Source organism: Callionymus lyra, chromosome 5 (assembly GCF_982586985.1).
Source record: "Callionymus lyra chromosome 5, fCalLyr1.hap1.1, whole genome shotgun sequence".
Classification (NCBI taxonomy): Eukaryota; Metazoa; Chordata; class Actinopteri; order Syngnathiformes; family Callionymidae; genus Callionymus; species Callionymus lyra.
Window position 1 is genome coordinate 32,847,877 of NC_141822.1, and position 25,561 is coordinate 32,873,437.

At 39.4% G+C, this 25,561-nt stretch overlaps 3 protein-coding genes across 7 annotated transcripts; 1 reads left to right on the top strand and 2 right to left on the bottom strand.

The window, feature by feature from the left end:
- Positions 1 to 153: 153 nt before the first annotated feature.
- Positions 154 to 4,423, top strand: nfkbiz (nuclear factor of kappa light polypeptide gene enhancer in B-cells inhibitor, zeta). Of its 5 annotated transcripts, none has more exons than XM_087792048.1 (13): positions 154 to 323; positions 654 to 769; positions 834 to 941; positions 1,033 to 1,068; positions 1,465 to 1,549; positions 1,644 to 1,903; positions 1,967 to 2,072; positions 2,139 to 2,285; positions 2,353 to 2,416; positions 2,476 to 2,645; positions 2,737 to 2,844; positions 3,920 to 4,087; positions 4,150 to 4,423. In XM_087792048.1, the coding sequence occupies exons 6-13, from the start codon at positions 1,668 to 1,670 to the stop codon at positions 4,186 to 4,188; spliced, it is 1,038 nt and encodes a 345-aa protein (XP_087648174.1). In that variant the 5' UTR covers positions 154 to 323; positions 654 to 769; positions 834 to 941; positions 1,033 to 1,068; positions 1,465 to 1,549; positions 1,644 to 1,667; the 3' UTR covers positions 4,189 to 4,423. The 5 variants fall into 5 exon arrangements, with proteins under 5 accessions (XP_087648174.1, XP_087648173.1, XP_087648172.1 ...); XM_087792047.1 differs by having other exon boundaries at positions 1,523 to 1,549; XM_087792046.1 differs by lacking the exon at positions 1,465 to 1,549 and having other exon boundaries at positions 156 to 323.
- A 617-nt stretch (positions 4,424 to 5,040) lies between these two features.
- LOC148080370 (protein jagunal homolog 1-B-like) lies at positions 5,041 to 7,935 on the bottom strand. Its single transcript, XM_087792662.1, has 4 exons — positions 7,883 to 7,935; positions 6,849 to 6,946; positions 6,577 to 6,649; positions 5,041 to 5,636 (listed from the first exon to the last, which is right to left on the bottom strand). Exons 2-4 carry the CDS (start codon positions 6,935 to 6,937, stop codon positions 5,247 to 5,249), a joined length of 552 nt encoding a protein of 183 aa, XP_087648788.1. The 5' UTR covers positions 6,938 to 6,946; positions 7,883 to 7,935; the 3' UTR covers positions 5,041 to 5,246.
- Positions 7,936 to 8,256: 321 nt separating this feature from the next.
- Positions 8,257 to 25,290, bottom strand: LOC148080371 (uncharacterized). Its single transcript, XM_087792052.1, has 4 exons — positions 25,200 to 25,290; positions 13,477 to 13,617; positions 10,999 to 11,272; positions 8,257 to 10,904 (listed from the first exon to the last, which is right to left on the bottom strand). Exons 3-4 carry the CDS (start codon positions 11,267 to 11,269, stop codon positions 8,953 to 8,955), a joined length of 2,223 nt encoding a protein of 740 aa, XP_087648178.1. The 5' UTR covers positions 11,270 to 11,272; positions 13,477 to 13,617; positions 25,200 to 25,290; the 3' UTR covers positions 8,257 to 8,952.
- Positions 25,291 to 25,561: the final 271 nt, after the last annotated feature.

A 25,561-nucleotide genomic window follows, 5' to 3' on the forward strand; every position in this document is an offset into this window, starting at 1 on the left:
ATTTTGTAATTATTGTTAGCAAGATGCATAATGACATTTGTGTAGTAAATGTTTTCTTCTGACAACTCCAGGCCACTTTTTTTTAAAGGGACTCCTGTAAGTTATTTGAGGGTTTCTCTGTGCATCGTGATCAATTTTGCTGGCAGTTGTTGCAGATTTTTGTCTAAGGTTCAATGACCCGTTCTTGTAGACAATACTTTCGTTTTCCCAGCTCAGAAACTAGAAACATAGTTGTAGCTCAGGAGGGAAGATGTGAGGGTCTGTCAGAAGAGCTCACAGACCTTTTTCTAATCACAGACTGACTGAAAGGAAACAGATCACAGGTGAGGATGGTTCCCTTTCATCTGCTATTTGAACTCATTTGTGTCAAGTTGTGTTCGTGTTTTCAGGATGAAATCACTGGAGTTTGTGAACTCAATATTTGGGTATATTTGATTTAAGAAGTAGTAACACCTTTTTTACAACAAATAACATCCCTGACCAACAGTAAAAAAAAGGGTCATATTCTTTAAGAAATGTCCAAAGAAATACCAAATAATTCACATGCGTGTAGACTTATTGGCACCATACACACATTTTTGTGAGCCCAGCTTTTTTGGGCAACTCCCTCTCTGCCGACCAGGAAGTTTATATATTTTTTTCCCCATACTCAGCCGTGGAGGTGTGACAGAGAGAACATGCCTTTACTCTGACTCAGGTGCAACACAGTTGACAGTTGGCAGCATTGAGGACAACAACTAGTCTCTGCGTGTGGAGCAGCTTGGAACAGGTGAGATATTACATACACATTTAAAACAATACTGTTCACTGATCTAGTCACTTCCTGATCGCAGGTTGTCATGAAAATGAACAAGTAGGTCAGTTCAAGAGTTGAACTCTGAGTCATACTCCAGGTGGCGGAGGGGACCACACAGTGCAACTTTCAGTTTGATCGTGACATGGTTGGGATTTTTCAATTTTAGAATTTTGATATACAGTAACTATAATGACGTTAATGATTAATAATACAAGTACAAATGATTTTTCTTCCAGGAGACAACAGTGATGGAAAGACCACATGTCTGTCAGGTGAATGAAACACTTAATCTATCGTATATTACACATGCTTGGAGATGTTGAGAACATAATGTTAATGGTTGTTGAAGGATTTGATATTTAAATAAACAGGAAAATAAAAAGACTAATTCTCCTGTATTGTTAGTCTGGGTACTACCAGGTAGTTGTACAGAAGCTCTGAACAATGTTAGCTCTGCCTGTTACTAATAGTGATGCATTGGTAAGGTCAAAACAAGGCACTGTATGATGACACAGTGCCTTCATTTAATTCCGGTTTCTATATTAACTACTGCACGATGTTTGGAATTATTTGTGCTTGATGAACTTTGTAATGTTGAAGCTGAAGTTCCTGAAGACTAACTTGAAATGAGTCCATATCAGTTTTAACCTTTGGACATGACACCACAGGTGTGCTGAGTAAAGCACAGCTACGGTTCATAAAAATGGTCATGTGTGTATCTTTTAGATTTTAAAGGCCTATTAACAACAAACGGTAATGTTCCTTATCACATCTTGATCATCTCATAGGTTTATGTGGCCAAGATACTAGAGTCTGATGTTGATTCTGGTTCAAACCTCTCCTTCAGAGTTTGGACGAGCAAGACCAGAAGATGAAAATATCCAGATGGGATGACCAAGTCTATGACATCAGCCTCGATCTGTCTGACTCCCTCTGGTCGGACTTGACCTTCCCTGAATCTCGGCCTCCTCCCATCCCCCCACACCCACCTCCTCCTCCTCAGGAACCAGTCGTGACTCTGTTTCAATGGCAAGTCTACCAGGAGGCCCTGCGACTGGACAGAGTCCCTCTAGAGTTGCTCAGCATGCAGGACGAGGATGGAGACACGTGAGTGTTCATGACAAAAGTGGGGGGGGGCGTCAGCTTCAGAGAACCTGTTCTCCTTGGCAGGTGTCTTCACATCGCGGTGGCTCAGGCTCGGCGAGCGCTGGCGTTTGTGCTGGGACTCAAGATGGCAGCGAGAGGCGTGCTGGAGACCAGGGAGCACAACGGACAGGTGCGAGCTCGATCCTTCAAAACCCCTCTGCGTCTTCACTGACCTGTGGTTTCTCTCTGGCCACAGACGGCGCTGCAGTTCGCGGCGGCCGCCGATCAGCACCTGATCATCAGCGACCTGCTGGCACATGGAGCGCAGCTGGACACCCAGGACGTCTGGGGACGATCACCCCTGCATGTGTGCGCTGAAAAAGGACACTTCCTCTCCCTGCAGGTGCACACATTTCATGTCACTCTGGCTCTGGAATGTTTTGTGTTTGACCTTCCCATGACCTCCACAGACCATCTGGAGGACTGTGTCAGGACTCGGTCAACGTTTGGACCCTGAAGTGCAGAACTATGATGGTAAAACACCGGCAGCTCCATGTAGTGAAGTGGATGATGACTCTTGAAAATCTCTGAAGGTCTGACTCCGCTTCACGTGGCCGTCTTGTCTCACAACAACTTGGTGAAGCGTCTTAGGACTGAAGGAAATACTTGCTCAAGATTGACCAACAAGCTGCTGAGAAAGAAGAACAGGTTTTCTCGCTGTGTTCAGCTTCTCTTGAGCATGGGCGCTACCTGTGGGACGAAGGTAGGACCTCCACCACTATCAGAACTGAACCACGTGTGGCTGGACTGGGATCCCATGAGAATACATGTGGTGAGCTAGATATCTGTTGCAGGAGTTGAAGAGTGGACGGACAAGTGTACACATGGCTGCTGAGGCAGCGAACATGGAGCTGCTGCGTTTGTTCCTGCCGTCCATGACCGTGGCTGTGGTCAATGCTCAGGTCAGCTTCGTTCATCCACTCACGCAGTGATCTCTGTATGTTCGATTCTAGAGTCTAGACCAGGACCGCAAGTGATATTCTTATCATCACAAATTGATACAATGTATGGCTCATTTTTTACGGATAAGTTGTTCATAATCAGAATAAGAAACTTTTATTGTTGTTAACACAACAGACGGTTTATTTATGGAGTACAGAATAAAAGAATACAATAAGATAACACACAGAATAAGCAATATAAAAACAAAACCAAGCACCAAGGCAGCCATTCAGCAGCACCTATCATGTTAGAAGCTCTCGAAATGGTGTATTTTAAAGAACAAAACTTTTAACTTAGGCGATGTAAACAACATAACTCATGTTTTACTTGTAAATAGGGGTGTAATGTATTGAAGAATCTGGCGATAATAATCGTAACACAATACGGGGGCAACAATGCAACATATTGCGTTATATTGCAATACTGCATTTTGAAAGGTCACTAGATGCCACTTTAAAAGCTGATAGAGTAAGACGTTTCTATTTGTTCAGGCTTTTCCTTGATTTTCTGGAACTCCTGTGTTGTTCTCAGTATTATCTTGATCTTTAAAGTGTATGTACTTTTTTGAGTACTGTTTTGTTTGTTTAAGCGCTTTGTGACCCTGGTCTGGAAAAGCGCTATATAAATAAATATTACTTACTTACTTACTTACTGTATCCTCCCGTCCTTAGTCATGACCAGGATCTCGCGGGATTGGTCCTTTAGCTGCGGGGATCATGTGATGACGGCAGCCATCTTTAAGTTTAATTTCAACACAAAAATGAACAAACACTGTGAATATATGCTTGTTATTTGTTAATTTCAAAAATTGAAGCATTTTATTTTACACACGCTTTAATGAAATATAAATCCTAAAAAATTTTTTTTTTAAAAAAGCCAAAGACAAAAAAACACACAACTATGTATATTGTAAAACAAACAAACAAACAAACAAATGACAAATATTGATGCAGTAAAATTAAAGTAAGAGATTAAAAAATATTAGACATTTAAATACGTTGCAGAAACTTGAATCATTGTGCTTCTGTGTTCCAGACCTTCAGTGGCAACACTGCGCTGCACCTAGCCAGCTCCCTGTACCTCAACAGAGAACAGCTCCGCACTGTGAAGCTTCTGCTGAGAAAAGGAGCAGACCCAGGTATCAAGAACTTTGAGAAGGACCAGGCGTCCAAGCTCGTGTCTGCAGGACCCGCCAGAGAGAAGGTTCGGACCTCACAGTTCTCCTGACAGACTGACTCGGCTCACTTGTGCTCCTCTGGTTCCAGGTGTGGAAGATCCTGAAGAGGAAATATGCTGAGGTTTAGAAACACTGTCAGTCAGACGGTCAAGTTTAATGTCATGATTTGTCCATGTCGGGCAGATCCTTGGTGGTTTCAGTGAAACACTGGTTCATTACTGAGTAATGATACACACACATACAAAAAATGCTTTATCTGTTTGAATCGTATCATGTAATCATTCTAAGAAGCACAGTTTAATAATAGTTGTGATTTGATTGTTTGCTCTTGATTAAAGCATGCTTTGTCTAAATCTGCTGCAGATGGTTTCTGAAGTGTATTTTCCTTTGAAAAATGAACAACCACCAATTATTGTGGTTTACTGAGCAGATGAATCAACCTTTACACACTATTTAGAAAGAAAATAATATTTCTAAAAATATAAGTATTTCTCAAAGCTGTACAAATGATTTTATAGAAGTGATGGGCGATGAGGCCTCATGAAGCAGCTGAGTCACAATACAGTTTGGAAGACCACTAGATGGCACTCTCCTTATAAAAAATAATGCCAGGTTTCATTGAGTTAGTTAGCTCAGAGACAAAGATTATAAAGCAGAGTGACATCTAGTGGCCTTTCAAAATTAAGAAATTGTATAAATCATCAACCCACTAATGTCAACAACTATTTCTAAAATACAAGTAGTTTTGATTTATATATTTTTCCATTATTAACAGTTTGTTGCTTGTAAGTTTGTCACGTTTATAATTCAATAACCTTAGATTTACAGTTCTTTAATTGAAATAATGTACTTTGTAGCATCAAAGAAGGGAATTGATACCTTGATGCTGTAATTATAATATTAGAAAAGTATGACAATTATTGGCCACTTTAATCTCATAGTAGGTAGATGATCAATGAGCAAGAAATCAAGACGGAACAACAGAACATGAAAATTTAATGATTAAAAATGGCAGCTTGTGAAATTAGTCACTGATGACAGAGTGAAATGTTTTGTCGTCATTGGACAGATTGACACTTCAGTCTGGATTCCATTAACATTGTGTTGCTTGTCAATTACACCAAATATAAATATATAGAAACTTATTGAGACAGAGATCCATTGTCCCAGTTCATCAGCACCTCCTCATTTCTTCTTCTTGTCCTGAGTGCTGGTGAACCACTGGTCCAACAGCTTCTTGCTGTAGTAGATCTGCCAGGCGTGCACCTGGACTGAGATGACGATCACCAGGTACAGCACGGTCACGGCAGGAAAGCCGAAGATGAAGCGGTAAGATTTGCCGTGCCTGTAGAGCTGCTGTGCCACAGGCATCATCTCGATGGCTCCGTATATCAGCGGGGCCACACAAAAGAGTCCGGCGCTGATCATAGAGATGACCAGGTAGCTGATGTTATTGCGGGGCAGGGCCAGGAAGCTGAAGAGTGTGGGTGCAATGCTGATCAGGTAGGGGTATTCCCATCTGTATGGAGATGCCACGGTCTTGTGGGACACCAGGCTGAGCTGACTCACGACAACCTGAGGGGAAAAAAATAAGACAGAACGTAAACAACAAGAATGTCATCATCCTCAGTTAAATATTCAGTCTAACATGTGAAGCACTTCCTGCAGTGCTTCCTCTGCTGCGAGCAGGGCCACTCATCATTATGTAGCAGTAGGCAAGTATGTAGGTTTTATTTGTAAAAAAAATAAAATAGGCAGGGCTGTACAAAATGTATCACAAATAAAAAACACCTTTTTTTACTTTATAAATAAAAAAAGGGAAAAAAAACCAACATATTTTTTGAAAATAATTCAAGTAATTATGTTTAAAATGATGTTAACCTCATTTTAATGTATTTATATTCCCCCTCAAACCACACCTACACAGTAAGGGCAGAGAATCCATGTCGAAAACTTGTATTCATCTCATTGTAGCCATTTAAAGTCAAAAATGGTCTCCTTAAGTAAGTGATTATTATTTGTAAAGCACCTTTCTCGGACCAGGGTCACAAAGTGCTTAAACAATCAAAAACAATACACAGTTAAAATACATGCTTAAAAGGCCAAGACAACACAAGACAAACACAGCAGCCCCAAAATAAAGAAAAAGCCTGCACAAATAAAAAGGTCCTAAGATGCTTCTTGAAAGAGTCAATAGAATCCTTCAAATGCAGAGGGCAATGATGGGCGCTAAAAAAATCCCCAAATCCTCTGCAAATTTGTAGTCAAATCATTAAAATATGTTGACCAAAGCATTTACAGAATGTTCAAATGTATCTGGTACTATTACTAAACAGTAGAGTCACACAATATTGCTCTATGTTTTCAATTACTAAAAAAGAAAACATGTAACAACCAGGACCAAGATGTTGCAGAACAATTAGACATTTATTAAATTAACTCTAAAATGTTTAATACACAAACATGCTGGAATTACTGATGCGAGGGCAACTGCAGTCATAATACAAATAGTTACCTGAGCAGCAACCAACAACCAGACCACCAGATGGACAATGTTGAGTTTACGGATTTCATGTTTCAAAGCAACACTGTCGAAAGAAAGACAAAACTTGAATACAAAGTATAAGAGAATAAACATCACTAAATCTGAATTTTCCTTCTACAGATGAATGTTACCAAGTTATATTCATATTTATTATGTTCATGCAACAGACTGTATTAACAAAGTTAAGCCTTAAAAATGGGTTCATACTTGTCTTCATCCATCCAGAATCACCGACAACTTACCTCATCTGGTAGTGAGAAGCCACTCGCTCTCTGTGCTGAAAGTCGCTTCCATCTGTGCCTGCTGCTCGAGGTCCGTCTTTGGATGCCATCCTCAAGATCTAAAACAAAATGGACAACATGAATTGTAAGTATAAATGATAGCATGATGACATCTTGCTACCAAGACACATAGTTACATGTAAAGTAACTAATTGAACATTTATTCAGTCAGATATTAAACGTTCTGATTGAGGTAATAATCTATGAAGATCCATACATGAAAATAGACAATAGCACTGCTTGGTCAGTTGCCAGTCAACATGAACATGGATAGCTCCACTGCAAAAAATGAAATATATATATATTAAATATTAATATATAAAATATATAAATTATTTAAGTTTATTAAACAAATGTTAAGATTCCATCAGATGAATAATTCACTATGGCATGTTTCATTAATGATTAATCAGTAGAAAAAAATGCTATGAGAACTCGGTGGCCAAAAATGTAGTTTATAATTGATGACGCACAGAAATTAAATGATTAAGATGTCATAAAACCTATCAGACCACCAAAACCTAAACGGGTGGACTTCCTGGAGGTAACACCTGCCCTTCTCACCTGTCCTTGGCTCTTTTCATCCCATCATTTGATTTCAATTTAATGTTTTATCACATCTTTCTGATAAATCACAGGAACTAAATTGAAGCGAATAATTATTTTAATAAAAGTTCTAATGTCACCTTATTCGTTTAATTTTACGCAGAGTACGGAATTTAGAACGTAAACAATCCAGCGAACAGAAAATCGAATCAATATTTTAAAATGTGATGCGATAATAATTATAATTCCGTTGTTTACATCCATTCTTTTATTAAGATTGATGCTTTTCTAGAGGCAAGAAAGCTAATACGAGCTAAGTGCTTAACTATCCTTAAAGGACTCGTCAAATAATCAACAAAACGACATCTAAAGCAACAGGAAAACTCAGTCGACTTGACAGACATTTAATAAAATGACGACCATAGAAGGTAAATGTTAAAAACACTTACTAGACGAGGCGACGCTGCAAGTGAACGCTTAGCAGGGAGAAAGTGTGACGTCCTCCAAGCTGATTGGTGAGAGCTTCTTCTTCGCTGTTTTAATCGTAGCGTTGTGTTGAGCCATGCCATATTACCGCCACCTACTGTGCAATAGCTGTAGAACAATGCATGGAACGCTCCTCCCAAAGATGACCTCTACATTTGACCCGGCTACTTGGGCAAGTGTCCCCGTGGAGAGAACATGTTATCAATCACATTGTGACTGATTAAAAAACAACAACATTTGACGTATGTGGGTTCAATTTAAACGTTTTAAGATCCTGCAGCGGACTTGGTTTCATTGTTTGCAAGGCAGTTTGTAGTCAAGCAGACACAAGTGTGAGTCACGTTTATATTTTTATTGGATTGTAATCGTTGACATCATGTATGATCGGAAAGGTACAGATATGCACCATGGTCAGAACAACAGAAAAACACAACAGGATGTTATAAAGGATTTGTTGAAAAACAGACCAGTTTTATTGAGTGGCAACAATGAGATTGATGAAATAATGTGTTTCGCCATATAATCATGTAATTTCAATTGACTAAAACAGCAGTCAAATAAATAAGTTAAAAGCAAAAGAGGGAAACAAAACTTAGTTGAAAAAAAATCTGGTTTTAAATGCAGAAACTATTACTATGATATTGTCAGATACTCATATGCACAGTTGCTACCTTTCTGATGCTGTGGTAAATCTACAAAAGAAATTCAAGATGTATGGTAAATAAATGTGTAACAGGAAGTTAATTGTTGACAACAATACAGAAACGTATTTTATGGAAGTTGTTGCACAGGTCATGAATGCTTTAAATATATTTTCTTTTCAACCTCTTTAGAACGGCTTATTAGAAAGTTGGTTTGCTAGAAATGTCCTGTTGAAAAAACCGGTTAATCCATAAATGTCTTTATAGAGAGTTGATATTTGGTACAGTTGTGATGCATACGATGCGGTACAGTTGTCATATGAATCCCAAGATAGGCAGCACATATTACTAGCCTGATGGTGTAAAGAACGAAGGATTTCCTGATGTGAAGTTTACATGGGGTACAGCAAGAATCCAGAAAAAGTTGAGTGGACATACTGACCAGCGTAAAGTCCTGAAGCTTGGTCAGATGGCAGCTCTATATGAACAGTGTCACCGTACCTTAGTGGGAGCACTGCGCTCCCTGACGCCTGGTCCAACAAGCCCTTGGTATACTCATCATAGGTGTACATGACTGGTTCATTGTTTTTCATGAGAGCCACCCACACGTTACTCCCTTTGCAGTAGATGTGGTATGCAAAGTAATAAACGCCAGGCACACTGCAAGTAAAAACACCACTATTTTGGTTGTAGTCCTGGTTGCCGTTGTGCAAAAGTTTGTCAAAAATGACTGGAGAGCCGACCAGAGGGAATGGATTGACGAGTTTAGCTGTGAATGCCGGCATCTCTGCATTCCCGCCAAAGTCACCTCCATTGTTTGGCTTGTTGTATCGAAATTTCTGATTGGTGTAATGTCCGGTTGCTGGTAGGATTTGACCAAGGTCAGGAGAAACTAACGGTGCTCCCGGAGGGCCAGGCGGTCCTGGTATTCCTGGTTGTCCAGGATGTCCGGGAGGACCACTAGAGCCTTGGTTACCTTGGGGACCAATCGGACCAGTTGGTCCTGGTTTTCCTTCACCTGGGTATCCAGGTTTTCCTGGTGGACCTATCTCACCTTTTTGACCAGGAAATCCAGGTGGTCCAATTGGTCCACCTGGTCCAGTGATTCCTGGAATCCCATGTGGACCCTGATGACCCTTCTCTCCAGACATACCCCCCTCCCCTCTTGGCCCAGGTAAACCTCCAGCACCAGAATTACCTGGAAATCCTCTGCTACCAGGTTCTCCCTTTGGACCAATTGGTCCTTGAGGACCCCTGAATCCTGGAGTTCCAGTGTCACCAAATGAACCTGGTGGACCAGGGAGGCCAGCAGGTCCCAAATCACCCTTTACTCCAGGACTGCCTTTGTGGCCCATAAAACCATCCTCTCCCTTTTGGCCAGTGAAGCCAGGGCCACCTGGAGGCCCAATTAGACCTGGTGGACCAGGAATACCACTTCGACCAGGTACACCTGTAACCCCTTGCAAACCTGATTGACCTTTATCTCCCTTGGGACCTGAAGGTCCTGGTACGCCATCATAACCCTTATGGCCCTTAGGCCCAGGCAACCCTGGTTTCCCATAACCCGGTGCCCCAGGACCACCAGGTAGACCAGAGAGGCCTGGAGCTCCCTTCCCTCCTGGCTGGCCTGGTTGCCCACTTAAGCCATCTTTTCCATGTTTTCCAATACCTGGCAATCCCGGTAAACCTGGTTGGCCCCTGTCCCCAGGTGGTCCCACAGGCCCAATTTCTCCAGGAGAACCAGGTTTTCCCGGTATTCCTGGCTGACCAGGAGAACCATTTAAACCAGGTTTTCCAATTCCAGGGGTTCCAATTTGCCCAGGTGAACCTGGTATTCCATTTGGTCCCTTTAAACCCGGAAGTCCAGGAATACCTATCCCCCTTTCTCCTTTTGTGCCTAGCAGACCAGAAGGTCCTGGCGAACCCTTTGGTCCAGGCTCCCCAGGGATACCATGCTGTCCTGGCAACCCCTGGCCTCCTAGTTTTGAAATCCCTGGTAGTCCTGGTGGTCCTGGAAGTCCTGGAGGACCAGTGAGACCACTCGGTCCAGCACCACCACTAAGCCCAATATCACCTTTTAGCCCAGGTATCCCAAAGCCTCCTGGCTTTCCTGGTAATCCTGGCATTCCAGGTTTTCCTATTCCTGGGTATCCCTGAGGACCAGGCAGCCCTGGCTTCCCAGGTTGACCCGGCAATCCTTGACCTGGAAGACCTGGAGGTCCCTGTGGCCCTGGAGGTCCTTGTGAGCCAGGTGGACCCTGAATGCCTTGGGGTACCTCTCTGATACCCTCGCCACCTGGGCCAATTGGGATTGGGCCCTTTTGTCCCCTTAGGAAAGTCTGACCTTAAGAGAGAAATAGACCATGAAAGATTAAAACCATGTAACAATCTTTGACATCAGCTCAACTATTTTCAAGACCTTTGTTCCACCAGCTTACCCTTTCCTCCCATTCGTGGTTTTCCTTTTCCTAATTGAAATGGCAGCTGAGGAAGATCCTTCCCAAATTGGGATGGAAATTGCATTTCTTGATTTTGGGGCATATGTGGCATGTCGTTCCCCAAAAATTGTTGCTGAGGAGGCCCATCATTGTACTGTGGGAGCGGCTGAGGCTGAGGTGGGGGCTGCTTATGTCCATAGTACGCTCCAGATTGGACCAACTGCAACAACGTCGCCAGCAGGCAGACCCTTGGAAGTGAGGGCCCCGGCATGGTCTGCAGTAAACCAGAAAAGGAAACATGGTTATATGATGTAAGTGTGACTAAGGATGATTAAACTCTGTATTTCACAAGAAGGGGTTTTTACTTCCTTGAAAATATATATATTTTTAATTCCTGTAACTTTTTAGTCTCAGGTTGTGGTTATTCTTTGTGAACATATTAGTGGACATATTAGTGTTCGCTTCTGATCCTTTACCCTTAATTTAAGACTCTTCAGTCTTAACTTGTGAATATGTCTGGTCTTAAAAACCTGAGAAAACTGTTAGCTTGACTTCTTTCATTTTTATTGAGTAGCTTTCACTCCTGATCTAAGAAACCTTGGTCTTTTTTTTAAACAAGATCTACCATCTTTTAAAGTCTTTTGTGAGCTCAAAACATCAGATCTCATGAAAAAAGGACACATTGTTGGTTTGGACCAGTAACCAGCAGGCCCTGCTTTCATGAATCCCTCTAAACCCAAACTTGGCTGAAACCCTAGAAATTTGGCTCTGATCAAACCCACCATGGTCAAACCATAGAGCAACAAATACCTTCCATGGACAGAATGTTGTTAATATCTGACTCACCCTTCATTGTTGACACACCCAGTGTATCTTACTGTGTGTCTCACGTCCTTGAAAAGATTCAAACACGACCCTGCTGCTCGAACACATGTCATAAACGAAAAGGGTCTGAATATGTGCCCAAATCCTTCAAACATGTCAGTTTTGAAATAGATCTGCCGTCCGGAACTCGGTGAGAAAACAAACCTTCATGCGAGACTGTGTCTCTTTCTCTGCTGTGGTATTTTAGATCAAAGTTTTCGGGGAGCTAGACTAATGGGGGTTTAAGTTGCTTACATTTTTTTGGTCAATCATTTAAAAAAGCAAAGCAAAGCAAATGTCTGGATTATTATCTTTACTGCTGTATTTAGTGTACGCCAGAATGATCACACAGGCAGAAACTGTATTGTCAGGAAATTGTTTAGTTCCTTTAAAACAAAACAAATAATAAAAAAGCTGTTTAACCTCTGGAGACACAAATAAGTGATACATTGTGTTTATGAACAAGTCCATGTTAAGAGATGGGAGGTGTCGTCAAAAATACCATATATATTTCCTGTATAACCAATGGGAAGGCCCAGCTAAGAGTTGTTGATTTGAGGCCAAAATGCACTGGTTCAATCCCATCTCTGGGTCAAGATGAACATCACGACCCCCCTGGGTCTCCTTGACCCAGAGATAACACAAGGGTTCAATAGTTCTTTCTAATACAGCCAGGAAGTTCAGCACTTAAAGTGCTTTACATTATGTCACCAGTTCACACATTCACAAATAATCACACACTGATGGCCGTAGGCTGCAACACAGGCACACAACAACACAATAATACAATCAGAATAAGTGTTTTACATATATGACAAACCTTTCAGAGACAAGGATGTTACCAATGAAGGAAAAAATATACATCATTGTGCATTTATTAGTACTATTTTTCTCTGGAAGGAGCATATGTATTATGGAATTCAAAGCCACCCACAACATACTACATGTGTCGAATTATTGAACAACAAATGTATATATTTTTTAATTAACCCTTGTGTTATCTCTTGGTCAAGGTGACCCGGGAGCCGAAAACAGATGTGTTTGACGATCCCTTGTGTTGTCTCTGGGTCAAGATGAACGACCTCCCTGGCTTCCATAAATACAAGTGCAGGGTTGGAGGTCGTTCACCTTGATACAGATCAAACACATGTGGAAGGTCTAAATATTGGTTACTGAACTCTCGAAAACCTCACACCTCTGACCACCACGTACCAGCATTTGGGATATATTTAAGCGCACTTGTACTGTCAAGGGTCATCATCATTACAATGTTTGCTTTAATTACCTATGAACCATCTACATCTAAAATGAAATATTTCTCATAGTGGTCAGGAAAGAATGACATAATTTGACAGGTGGTTTGAAATCTGGCTTCCTGGAAGTGTCTATGGTGAATCCATCAACATGCATCTACAGTAATCACACAGGATTTCTAGAGACACAAGCTGTACTTGAGAAGACCCAATATGTGTTTTCCCCAAAAGATATTTGCTTACCTCATGCTTTATATTTATGACTTCTCTCTGTCCTGTCTATAATTGGAAGTGGTGTCAGATGTTGGCTGTGTAACACAATGTTTGTCTAGTATGTACACAGTAATTGTTATTTTCACACCTTTGAATTTTCTTCAAAATGTGTGACCTCTGCGTCCCTCAGATGGATCTCCTCCCTTGGTGGGTCACTTTAGGTCTCTTCTGGGGATCTTCTCCAGGGCAGGACCGGGACAGCAGCCATGTATGAGATCCAACACGAGTTCTGTGGAGGAGACAGTGTCGGCTTAGGTCGGCTCTCAAGGAAGAAACTTCATGCATCACATTTTTAATCATCAACAGCTATGACATCATGATGCAGCAATATTGATGGTGTACATTAAATAAAAAAATCTAAACATATTTTAATCTGATTTGGATTTATATTTATCTTCTTGTTGACCAAAGACTAAACTTATTATAACATCATATCTTTCTGCTACTGAAGCACACATTCATTGTACTTTGTACTGTGATTTATGTTGAGTTATTTCACTTGTGTCCATGGGATGTTATGTCGAGCAACAATGTGTAGCTTTTTTATACTGTTTATTTATTTTTTTATATTTAATGTGATGATGGTTTGATTTTTAACACTCATGACTCATGTAGAGCTATCTTGATGTAACTTGAAATAAGTGCTTTACTACTTCTGTCTGGACGACCCTCCCGAAGAGTCTGTGGGTGTCACGTGACCACCAAACTGCTTTACAACGCTGTGTCAGACACCATATTTCATATGAAACTGAGCCTTTTAAAAAAAATCATCATAAGATAAAACCAGGAACTGACACAACAAGAGCCAAAAACAGAACATGTGCAAAAGCAAAATACATTATATTCATGGAATTGCAGTTGCATGGTTATGACACTAGGGGGACATACTTTAAACTACCTTAAATTATGTATTTTTCACATAAAATATGTTCAGAGTGTCCCCCGCCTCTCGCTCAAAGAAACTGGGATAGGCTCCAGCCCTATGCGACCCTCATAAGGGAATAAGTGGTATAAAATAAATGAATGAATAGGTTTATACATATTTTTGATGTAATAAGTAGCTCAGTTTAGTTCAGTTCAGTCTATTCTACCTTCAAAATATGTTCCAAACACTGTACATGTTATTTTACATGTGAAGCAAAAGCAGCCATCATAGAGAACAGAAACATCAATATTAATAATAACTCATGCATCATATGATAAATCAAGCTAAAGTCTGTTTCGTGATACTTTTATTTGAATATTTTTATTTGTATTATTTATTTTTTTATTAAGTATATACATGTGAAATCACAAACATTAACTGCTTATATAGCCCTCAGTGAGGTAAAGAATCGTCTAAATTGTTTCATTTTACTTTTTTCATTTTCAATCTGATTCATTGTTTATTTTTTTTCAAATGCTATTGCAGAGACACTCTCTGCAATATTATAATTAAAACAGAGAAACAGAGAATAGAATACACATCAACCTCAAAGACAAACTCCAGTATTTTCTGTGTAAGCAGCAGAGAAGTTCAGCTCCTTGGTTCTATCTGAGGGTAAATATGCTTCTGACTGCTGTGAGTGATCATCGTGAAGAGAGTTTAATTACTCAACGTCCACATCGTCCATCATATTCTGCCTCACAGACAGGAAACCATTAAAGATTGAACCACAGACTGTTTACTTGAGGAAATATTGAATTTAAACATATTTAACAGCATTTCATCGTGTATTTGTGGAGCCATTGTCTACGAGATCCTTCCACTAACACAGATTTAGTTAAAGCCTTTTTAACACAGAGAGATTTCTAAAAGTTAAATAAGTTGAACACTGACCTATTTATTTTTATATAAAGAAGTACAGATCAGATTCTGTTCTCAAATGTTTTCACAAGAATGCTCTTGGAAAGAGAAATACATTCATTAGGACAAGGTTAGTGTTGGAATGATGAGGTTCAGAAAATGGAGAAACTAACCAAAAACGAAAAGACTGAGGTAACGTAGTATCTCTCAACATCACACTTCCCCATAAATACACATAGAATGGATACACTTGGATGGAAAACAAAGAAAGAGTGTGGGAAGAGCATCTCACATTGTCCCATTTACTTAAGAATTCCCACTTACGTTTTGAAAAAAACCTACTCTGGACATAGGAACCAAGACCAATCGAATCTGTGTGAAATAAATTGAACCGTGGAAAAGTGGGGAACAAGTTGGAAAAGTGTGATCACACAGTGGTAACATGAACCTTCCTCTGTCAGGGCTTGTTAAGATCTTCTTAAGAGTCACTTCCTCTGATTAAAAAGTTCCTACAGAAGAATGGCACGTTCCTTTTGATGGTGGTCTGGATGAGCGCATGTGCAGATGTGGACTATAGGCTTTCTAGACAGGATGCATGATTTAGGAAAAACAGCCACTTTTGTAATTCAAAAGTCAAGCTCAGTTCAGACCGATGTTCGAAGCCACGCCTCAAGATTCCATGGACATGCATTGTGGAGTTTGTTGTTTGAAAGGACGGCACTAGAAAAGTGTTGAAATAAACAACATTAGCAGACGAGAGTTTATGTCGACCACATCATTGTAGAATGAAGCGCTTGTGTTGAAATATGTGTAAATGTAGAGACTTCTGTATCTGTCTTTCATCTGACTGTGATGTCAGCGGATAAGATCCTGCAACAAACGTGTTTACATCACAAGGAATCAACACAAAAGTTCAGTATTATTGTGTAATGGTGTTCCCTGCTAACAACCATGGAAAACCTGCAGTACTGGTCGAGGAACCACAGAGAAGATACAGAAGAGTTCATACAGAAAGTCTTTCTTGAAACTCTGTTTGGCTGATGTAGAAACATGCTCTTCTTCTCTAACCTAAAACACCTTATAACTCCGAAAACCTTTGGATGTTTTACCGAATTAGTTAAGAAACAATGTTCTCTTATCGGTCTAGCTCAGGGGTTTCGTACTCAACTGGCCACCAGAGGTCGTTCTTGTTGAGACTGGGCTGCACGCTGAGCTGTTTTCTTTGTCACTTTTCTCTGAACGTCTTCGATACATTTTGATATATATATATATATATATATATTTTGTTTAATGGATTTTTTTTGTGTGGTTTCACTGTGAATTTGGGACGTTTTTTTTGTCAAATTTTAAGTGTTATCTTAATTTATAAACTTTTACTATATATAATCGAAGCTATTCAAATGATAACATTTGATGATCTTTATTCCTTAATCCTCTGACGTTGAACAAGAATGGAGTCCCTTGCTCTGCTTTCAGTCATCAACAATTACAAGACAAATGCAGAGCTGCAGAATATCATGTCACAAACATCCCGAGGGCCCCATGTCTGACGCCCCTGTTTTTTAAACTATACGTCAACTTAAATGTCTAATTTCTGACCCATTTTTACAGCTTTGAAACAACTTTGTTGGTCTAGTATTTTAAGTGTCTGTGAACATGTAAACAAGTAAGTAAGTAAAGGTATAATATGCATGTGTCTGTTTCATTGACCAACTGATACATTTTATTTTAGCTCCATTTGTTCTCACCAGGGTGTGAAGCTGGTTTAATTAGCTTAAACATATATTTTTTATTACATAAACTGTTGTTTGTGACTGTTAAAAATACGTATCATTTGAAAAATAAGCAAATTTTAATATAAAAACCAACTTTTTTTTTAAAATTACCGATGGAACTTTTAAATAATTGTCTATAAACAAGACGTCCCGTACTTTAACTTTATATAAACAGGTAACATACAAACAGGCTAAATAAAGTTAATGAAAGTGACATTTATTTATTGAAAAACAAAATATCAAAAACAAAAGTTCTTAACCCCTGAGATAGAAATCTATTGTGATGAATTTTATTTTGATAAGTGGCAATGGATTGCAAGTTATAATTCATGTGAGAATTGAAAACAGATATTATCTTCTGTTATATATTTTTTAAATTTCGGTCTATTTAATTTTACCTCTCTTAGCTTCCTTATACTTCCGTTCGATCCAGTTGCTTTGTTGGCTCGTGACAGTAATATGAAAACTACACATTACAACTGAGGTCAACATGGATTAATTGAATGTTGAAATCTTCTTTAATTTGAAATAAAATAACCTTCTCTAGCACACCATGATGAGCTCCATTTATTTCGGGACTGAAGGTAGCTCAGCTCTGCTTAATCTGGTTTCAGCAGCAGCTAACTAACCCATGGGTTGACAATGTAAGCCGTCGTAGTTCTCAGAGAGGAAACAGACAAGGATTTAATCTTCGTGCTCTTCGAGTCTCGGCCAAGATGCTGCACGCTGTGCTTCCCACACTGGAGATAATATGTGATTTTGTGGAGACAAAAGCTTTTCAACTAAAGCCCACTTGACTAGACAACAAAGAGCGGGATGATTTTTTTTATCAAGTTCAGAAACTTTTCATTCACCTTCGCACACATTTGCAGACAATAGAAGGCGAGCGCGAGCACCAGGCCCCCGCAGGGAGCCTCTGAAGCGGCGTGCCAACACTTACAAGCACAGCCGGCTCCGCTTAGTGACGAGCCACAAGTCTGTTATCACCTGCAGCACGGATTTGCAAATAATCACATTTCCATTTCTCTCCTGACCCATTCCAGATGGAACTGTGTCCCGCTGCGTAAACAAAGCATGTCCTCACTTACAGACGTGTGCTGCTTAATCGATCCATGTACAGCACTTAAGCTCTCGCATGTGACGTTTTCCTCCAACTTGTCTTCTCTGGCTCGTCTCACGTCTCACTTTCTAGAATAAGGATTGTATTGGAGGAGCTGTCACTAGTTGGCAACCCCTCTCACTCCTATATCCATAAATCAATTTCATTTCTTCCATCCATCAATCCATCCATCCATCTTTCATCCATGCAGCCATAAATCCTAACTCCAGCAAGTACCAGGGTTAACTCACTTTTCTTCTTTTAATCGACCAGCAAAATTATTCATAAATAACCTTTTTTTCTTACGTCACTTTTACTTTATTCAGAAATACATTTATTTACTGGCATATAGACTGAAACTTGATGATTTTGTTTTATCTCTTGACAGTTGATGCCTTATGGTGGCTCTTTAAAGTAAATGTTTACACAAGAAAAAGTTCATTAAAAATATTTCTAAAATTTAATAACAATATTAATATGATGATGATTATTATAAAGGGGCCAATACAATGAATAATAAAATGACTTCAACTGCTTCCTACAAAAAACAAGGACTGGTGTCTTACTTTCATAATCTCTGCGACTGTTCTGACCCTGACTCTCTCACACCATTATAAGGCTTCAGCTTACATGTGATGGCAGGAAGAATCATTGTAACTCAAGAGGCACTCAATGACGCCTCAACCTGTGAATGATCCCAAAGCAGGGGTCCCCAATCTTTTTCCTGTGCGGGCGACATTACCTTTCCCTTCTCTGATTTTGAAACAGAAAAAGGACCTCGATCACAGGGATGCCTAAAAATGAATTGTTTTATAGAAAGCCACACAAAACCAAATAACCCTTCCAGGGATTCTTCACATAAAGAAAAAATCACACTTTTGCACTGTACTCAAAATGTTAGGCCCTAAATGTTTAATATCTTCCAAACCATACCTTGTTTGAGAGCAAAATAAATGGAATCTAACAACAAAAAACAGTCTTGACTCATGGTAAGAGATGAGAGAGTCCAACAGATTGATAAACATGATCACATATTCATCAAACTCTTGGTGGCAACAGTATTTTAAATAAAAACACACTTCACACTTCAATAACAACTAATTCACAACACCATCAACCTACTGCCTCATTTTCAAGTCACTCAGTGTGCCTGAACCCGTAGCATATGAAACAGTGGCTGATAAAGACACTGAACTCTGTGGACATTGGTCACTTCACACTTTCTGACAGGAAAACAAGAGACACAGGAATGCAACACTCAGCTGAGAGAGGAAACTCGCACGCCAAGACAACATCTGGGGAATGCAGCAGAAAGTGCGTGTGACTGAGTGAGCTTGAAGCTATTGAAACTGAACACTGTGAAATATTCAAACTAACATGTTTTGGTTCTCTTTGTGTTTTTGTATCACCCTTATAAGATCCTTGATAAGATGCAATGTGTTTATGTTTTCTACTAAAATACAAATGACATTTTCAGAAAATAAGAAAGATTTAGTATTCAACCACATGCATCCTTTGATGAAATACTAAATATCCTTGAAAAACAACATTCTGATTTTCATTTAATCACCAAAATGTGAAATAATTGTTGCATTTCTAAAAACTGTGATAATAATAGTGGATGAATAGTGTTATTATTTTCCACAATATGTGATTTCTTTGTCTCTTTTCTGCAGAAATATTCAACTCTCTATTTTACAGTCATTGTGTTCATTCTAGATAAGTTTGATGAGATCTTCCACCCTGTGATCTGTCATGGGAAAAATATAAATGTTACTTAAAGAAAAACATCACAGCAATGTAGACTATAAAGGTATTCGACTTTTCTGCCATACATGTGTGTTCCCACTAGATGGCATTTGACCTTTGCTTTCACGTGTTTCAAGCCTTTGAACTCGCATTGACATGAACTGACTAAACAAAAGTGAGTGGACAAGATTATGTTCAAATTTGGCGCATAATTTATTCATTTTATGAATTCTTGGCTATGTTCAGGTTTAAAACATTAATGTTATTTCTCTTTCTATCTAGCGCCCCGCAGGTCCAGAAGTTTGTCCACGACTGCTCAACACTTTGTTGTTGTGTTTGCAGTACAAGCTGAAGTCAGCAGCCGTCCAACACTAACATCTGTGCTGGACATGGGTCACATGACCAGCCGGTTCAGAGGCAGCCAAGTTAGTGTTGGTCAAAGGGTTCACTCATGTACACACTCCAGCATCAGTGACACACCTGAGCCTTGACCATACAAGCAACCGACACACTCAAGCGTCAGAATCACTATCACGTATACAAATCCATGCAAACACATACATACAAAAACCACATAAAGCACACTAACATGCAAGATATATACATGTTTAAACACATACACATATATCAACACATCGTCACACACACATATGCAAACAATCACACAAACACATATAATGTAAAAACGCTCACACATTGTAAAAAGTTTTTGTTGTGATATAATTCAAATTCATGTTCGTTTTGTTGTATTTAACAATCTAAATCTTTTATGAAGCATCTGATGTTTTTAATGTCATTATGAAAACACAAATAAAAAGGCCTACTTTGAAAACAAGCATGAGCCTGTGAGTTGTATTTGCAGAACCAACACATCAAAACTTATTTTTGTTTTCTGCTGTTCAAAAACACAAGTATGCTACTTTCTCTCTCACACACCAGGTTACTATTGTAACTTATATGCTTTTCTGAATTAACACACACCATAAGAGCAGCGTTCACACACAGAATGAACCTTGACACACACTTATACATTTCAGTACCTAGGTGCTAATACAACACGGTGTGGCTCGGCTCCAACTTTCACACTCACAATACACCCTATGAACTTCCTGTGGCTCCTATTTAAACCTGCTGACAATTATTTTAATAGCTCATAGAAACGTGTCCAATATTCACTTCTCATCAGCTCTGCAGCTGCAAAAATACATTCAACAATACATTTTTTGTGAGGACTAGCAACACAAAAAATCATAATTTACCACAGCTCTTATATAAAAAGCACCGAAACGGTTCCAATAATACAGAATATGTGCTAGTATACTGTAACTTGAAGGGTTGACAGGATGCAGGATTCATGCATTATATATTATATTATGTAGACCAACACTGTTGATAGTGAACATTCTTCTGAAGACAGTTTTGAGAAGTCTCTGCTGCCCTGGAATATTTTTACTTGAATGTTCACAACAAACAACAAGAACCAACAGCTCAAGAAGAATAAACTACTGTCAGGACTTCTTCCATCCTGTTGTTCATGTTTAGTATTGTGACTTCATTCATATTGAATAAAACGACAATTAAAAATTCAATCCTTGAAGATGTCAACATAACAGAAACAAAACATAGTATCAAACAGGGCCGGGTCTAGGCAGGGGTAAGAGGGGGCCTGGCACAATGCCCCCTCAAGATTTGTGGCTGCCCCCTCATACATGCCTGTCTAGACCCGGCCCTGGTATCAAAACTTGCCAATAATGAGTTTGTATGTGTTCTTTTGGGTAGTTTAGCTCAAAACAAGAAAATAATGATTGATATATTTTTAGTATTTTTTTAAGGCAGTAGTGTTGATATTTATTTAACGCATTTAGCTGCAAGACTTTGGGTTTTTATTAAAGAAATCCCCCCCGTCTCTCATCTTCCTCTCAGCCATTCACAGCAGAAGACTTTTCATACTGAGTCTGGTTCTGTTTAAGGTTTCTGCCTGTTCAAAGGTGGTTCTCGTTTCTGATAGTGTTATTTAAACTGTAAAGTCTTATGATTTGAGACTTTTAATCACTTCTTGAATGATATGGTTCCAATTGAACATGAACATCTGCTGTACCCACCTGTGTTTCTTTACATCTGTGGTTCTGCTTATTACGCCATGTAATGTCATTTTTCAAAGTATATGGAAACAGAATGTAAACAATAATTGAGACATTGACAAATCTCATAAAAATAGACCCAATAAGAGTCTCCAAGCACCGGGCTGTGGCCTGGTATCTGTCCATGATATATTTGTGAATGGGACACATAGAAAGATTAAACAAGTGTTATAATCTTTTTCATCTCCATTATTCAGGTCTTTTATTTTGAAAAGTGGAAAGACTTCAATGTAACATTCACCTGTGCCTTTTGACAAGACCCTTCTCTTGGTGATACATTAAAAGTAAACAAGTGAAAAACAAATAACTTTTGGGAGCTTAAATACAAACTGTAGAGCTAGAAGAAAAAACGTTTTATCTGCCTCTCTTTGAATGTCAGTCCATTAACATATTGCTTATAATAAACTGGTTGGTTTTAATATCAAGGTCAGAGATCCAATACGATATTTACCTGAATAATGAATCAGACAGAACCACATTAATGAACTATCTAGGAATAACTATAATACACAATAAATCTTGCTGGGCAGAAGTGACCTCTAAGCTGAGGGTCACCGTAAGTGAATCTGTGATGCTCCTCGAGATCCTCTGAACACACAAGTGTGGGGTCAGTAAAACAACTGTGCAGTGTCTGTGAGGCGTTGCGGGGTCACACTGCACAGTAGTGTTTCGACTCACGGCGCAGGCTGCAGCTGTGGGATCAAGAATCACATTCCCTCTGCGCTGCATAAACACTTCCTGTCTGGTAGGTGAGAACTGGGAGCGAGTGTGAGATGGAAAAATAAAAAATTCAGTCAAGAGACATTAGCAACACCGTGAGTGCACCGAGTCACAGTCGCATGACAGAAACCTGCTGCACACACTTTCCAGCCGTTTCTCGTCTGAGACTTTTGCTGGAAGAACAAGAACAACAAACACACAGAGAGGCATTATCCGTCTTCCCACCCAATATATAATTCCTGCTTATTTAAAGTAACACAGACCTTTCTTAACAAACCTGCCTGCTTTTTTAAATAAAACACATAAAAGGAATATAAAGTTGTCTCTGTCAGTCGTGCCAAAGCTGCAGATCTGCCACCTGCATATTAAGTCCTCCACTTCAGCTACAGAAAATCGTTTTCAGTGCAAGAGCCCGACCTGCAAAACTGTAATGACCCCGCTCCCTGTCAGCTTTTACAGACAGATTTAGAGCAGTGAATTCCTTCTTTTTCTTCTCAAATAAAGTCTTTCCAGAGAACAATAAATGCTGATATTAGGAAAATGGTGGACTCGCTTGTACCATTACGAGGGTTTTGGAAAAAATGGCGAAATATTGCAAAAATACAGAATACAGTAAAATAAAAGAGACTTTTGATTCTTTATACTTTAGCAAAAATGAACTCCTTTTACACTGCTTTCAACATAGTCATAGAAGTTGTACGGTTGTGATTTGGTGTAGACGTGGCTGTAGAACACTTACAAATCAGAAGAAAAGGAGTAGAAACCAATGAAACAGTGTCACTGAAGTCAGTCTTAACACATTTAATGGGAAGAAAACAGTGTTCTAACTAAAGAGGAAACCAACCACTTATAGTAAAAGATAATAAATATTAAACTGATAGTCCAACTAAAACTTTGATAAATTCTACTCACCCTCATGTCGACTAAGTGTTGGGATTATTTTCTGAGTTCTTACTATTCCTGTTTTAAAGAACAATACGGAAGTACTTCCTGCTTACATTGCTATTGCTCTTTAAAGTCTGCCACAAACGAGCGTAAAATATAGACTAATTTAATTTTACAGAACAATTCCTCTTTTCGAGGCCTCAATACAAGATGGACATTATAGAAGAGCAGTATTGATGTGTATAGATGTTTTTTTGGAGGAGGTTCGTCAACTTGGGCCCAGTTGATACATTAAAATGAACAAACATTTTTTTCTACTACTTTACAAAAATATTACTCTGAACATAATCCCAACCCTTATTTGACAGTTTACATTTTGGGTGAACTATCACTTGAAGATTAAATGATATTCTGTTTATTCTTCACTTCTCTCTTTACTCACTAATGAATGAGCCATAAAATACTTAAAAACACACAAAAAAAATGTCTCTGATGCTTCCAACACAATCAATAGCAGATCAAATTGTTCTGGCATCGCGGTCCAGAACCGCCTCCTGAAATTTCTGGACGATTGGAGCTTTTAAGATCTTATCTTAGATCATGTGTTTATGTTGAAGTCCACTGTAGGTACTGAGAGGTTCTCACTGCAACCACAGACTTTCCTTTCACGGTTCTGACGTGGTTCAAAGTGAATAATATAACACATGTTTAATGACAAACCGCCTGAAATAACAAGTGCTGTTGTTGGGGAGGGTTTCAGGTTCAACACCAAGTGGTGAGGTAGCAGTGCAGATATGCAGCTGCTTAAAAGAAGTTTGTAAAGCACCTTCTGCTTTTAATTATTTCTCAACGGTGGACAAAGAGTTCAAAAAGTCTTTACTTAAATCCTCTGAATCTCCTCCTATACACGTTCATTCCTTTTGCCACTTTCCCATTAATTGATTTTCTCCACAGTAATGACTCCAGGCCTCTTTTAATGGCAATTCAGTTGGAACCAGATGTAGATGCGTGGATCAACTACAGCTTATCTTATGAAGAAATCTTATCGTCTCTGGTCATCCAGTCATTAGCTGGAGCGCGTGAGAGAGGAGTCATCGTCCTCCGCATGCAACCGGCAGCTATGAAAACAGTTTTTTTTAGGGGGAGTTGGGGAGTTCAGAGAAACAAGAAGACTCAAACAAAGAACATTTATCACCGTGATGGATCTGGACTGGGCGCGGAGCAAGGATTCCCTGAGTCTGACCTGGCAGGTGCACACCGCTGCACTTGAACTTGAGTTCGAAATATCTGACTCACCTTTAAAAGGGATCATTAAAATAAGATTGTAACTTTTGTGTTGCATGCTTGGTGCTATAAATCTGATTCACACATGGATTACAACGTAAACACAACAGACTGTGACGACCAACAGATGCTAGATCCACACGTGCAGATATTCTCTGTGAGAACCTCTTCTCTGTCTGCTTTTCTACTTCATTCTGACATTCCTTCAAAAATCTGCTTCTTGGAATGAAATCTAGCTGCGTATCATTCCAGTTCAAACTTCAATGTATTTGTCGTTCACTGACAGAAGACAGATTCCACGCAGAAGGATCTTAAGCCTTAGAGGAAGCAGAAAGGAAAAACATGATGTGCCAGCACTGATGCATCACTTACCTTAGCGTGTGCTGCTGCGGCTGCAGAGTGGAAGTATCAACAAAAGTGTGCGGACTGTGTGAAGGAAGCCGAGCAGCTTCTCTGGTGAGGGTTTGGCTTTTATCAGCGGGAGGGTGGAGCTGCAAGAGCAGAGGAGACCAGGAGGGTTAAATCAAGAAGATCTGGGGAAAAGAAAACATGGCTGTATGAGGCAGAAGAGTAAAAAATCAAAGCGAGTTGAAGAGCAATTTTAAAAGGGCTGAAAGATTTCGCACAAAGCTTTCAGTCATCGTAATTCATTTATTTTCTTCCATCTTATTTATATACCTCAAGGTAACCGTTTTACAGGTAGGAATTGTGTCGTTATTTTCTCCAGCATGTTT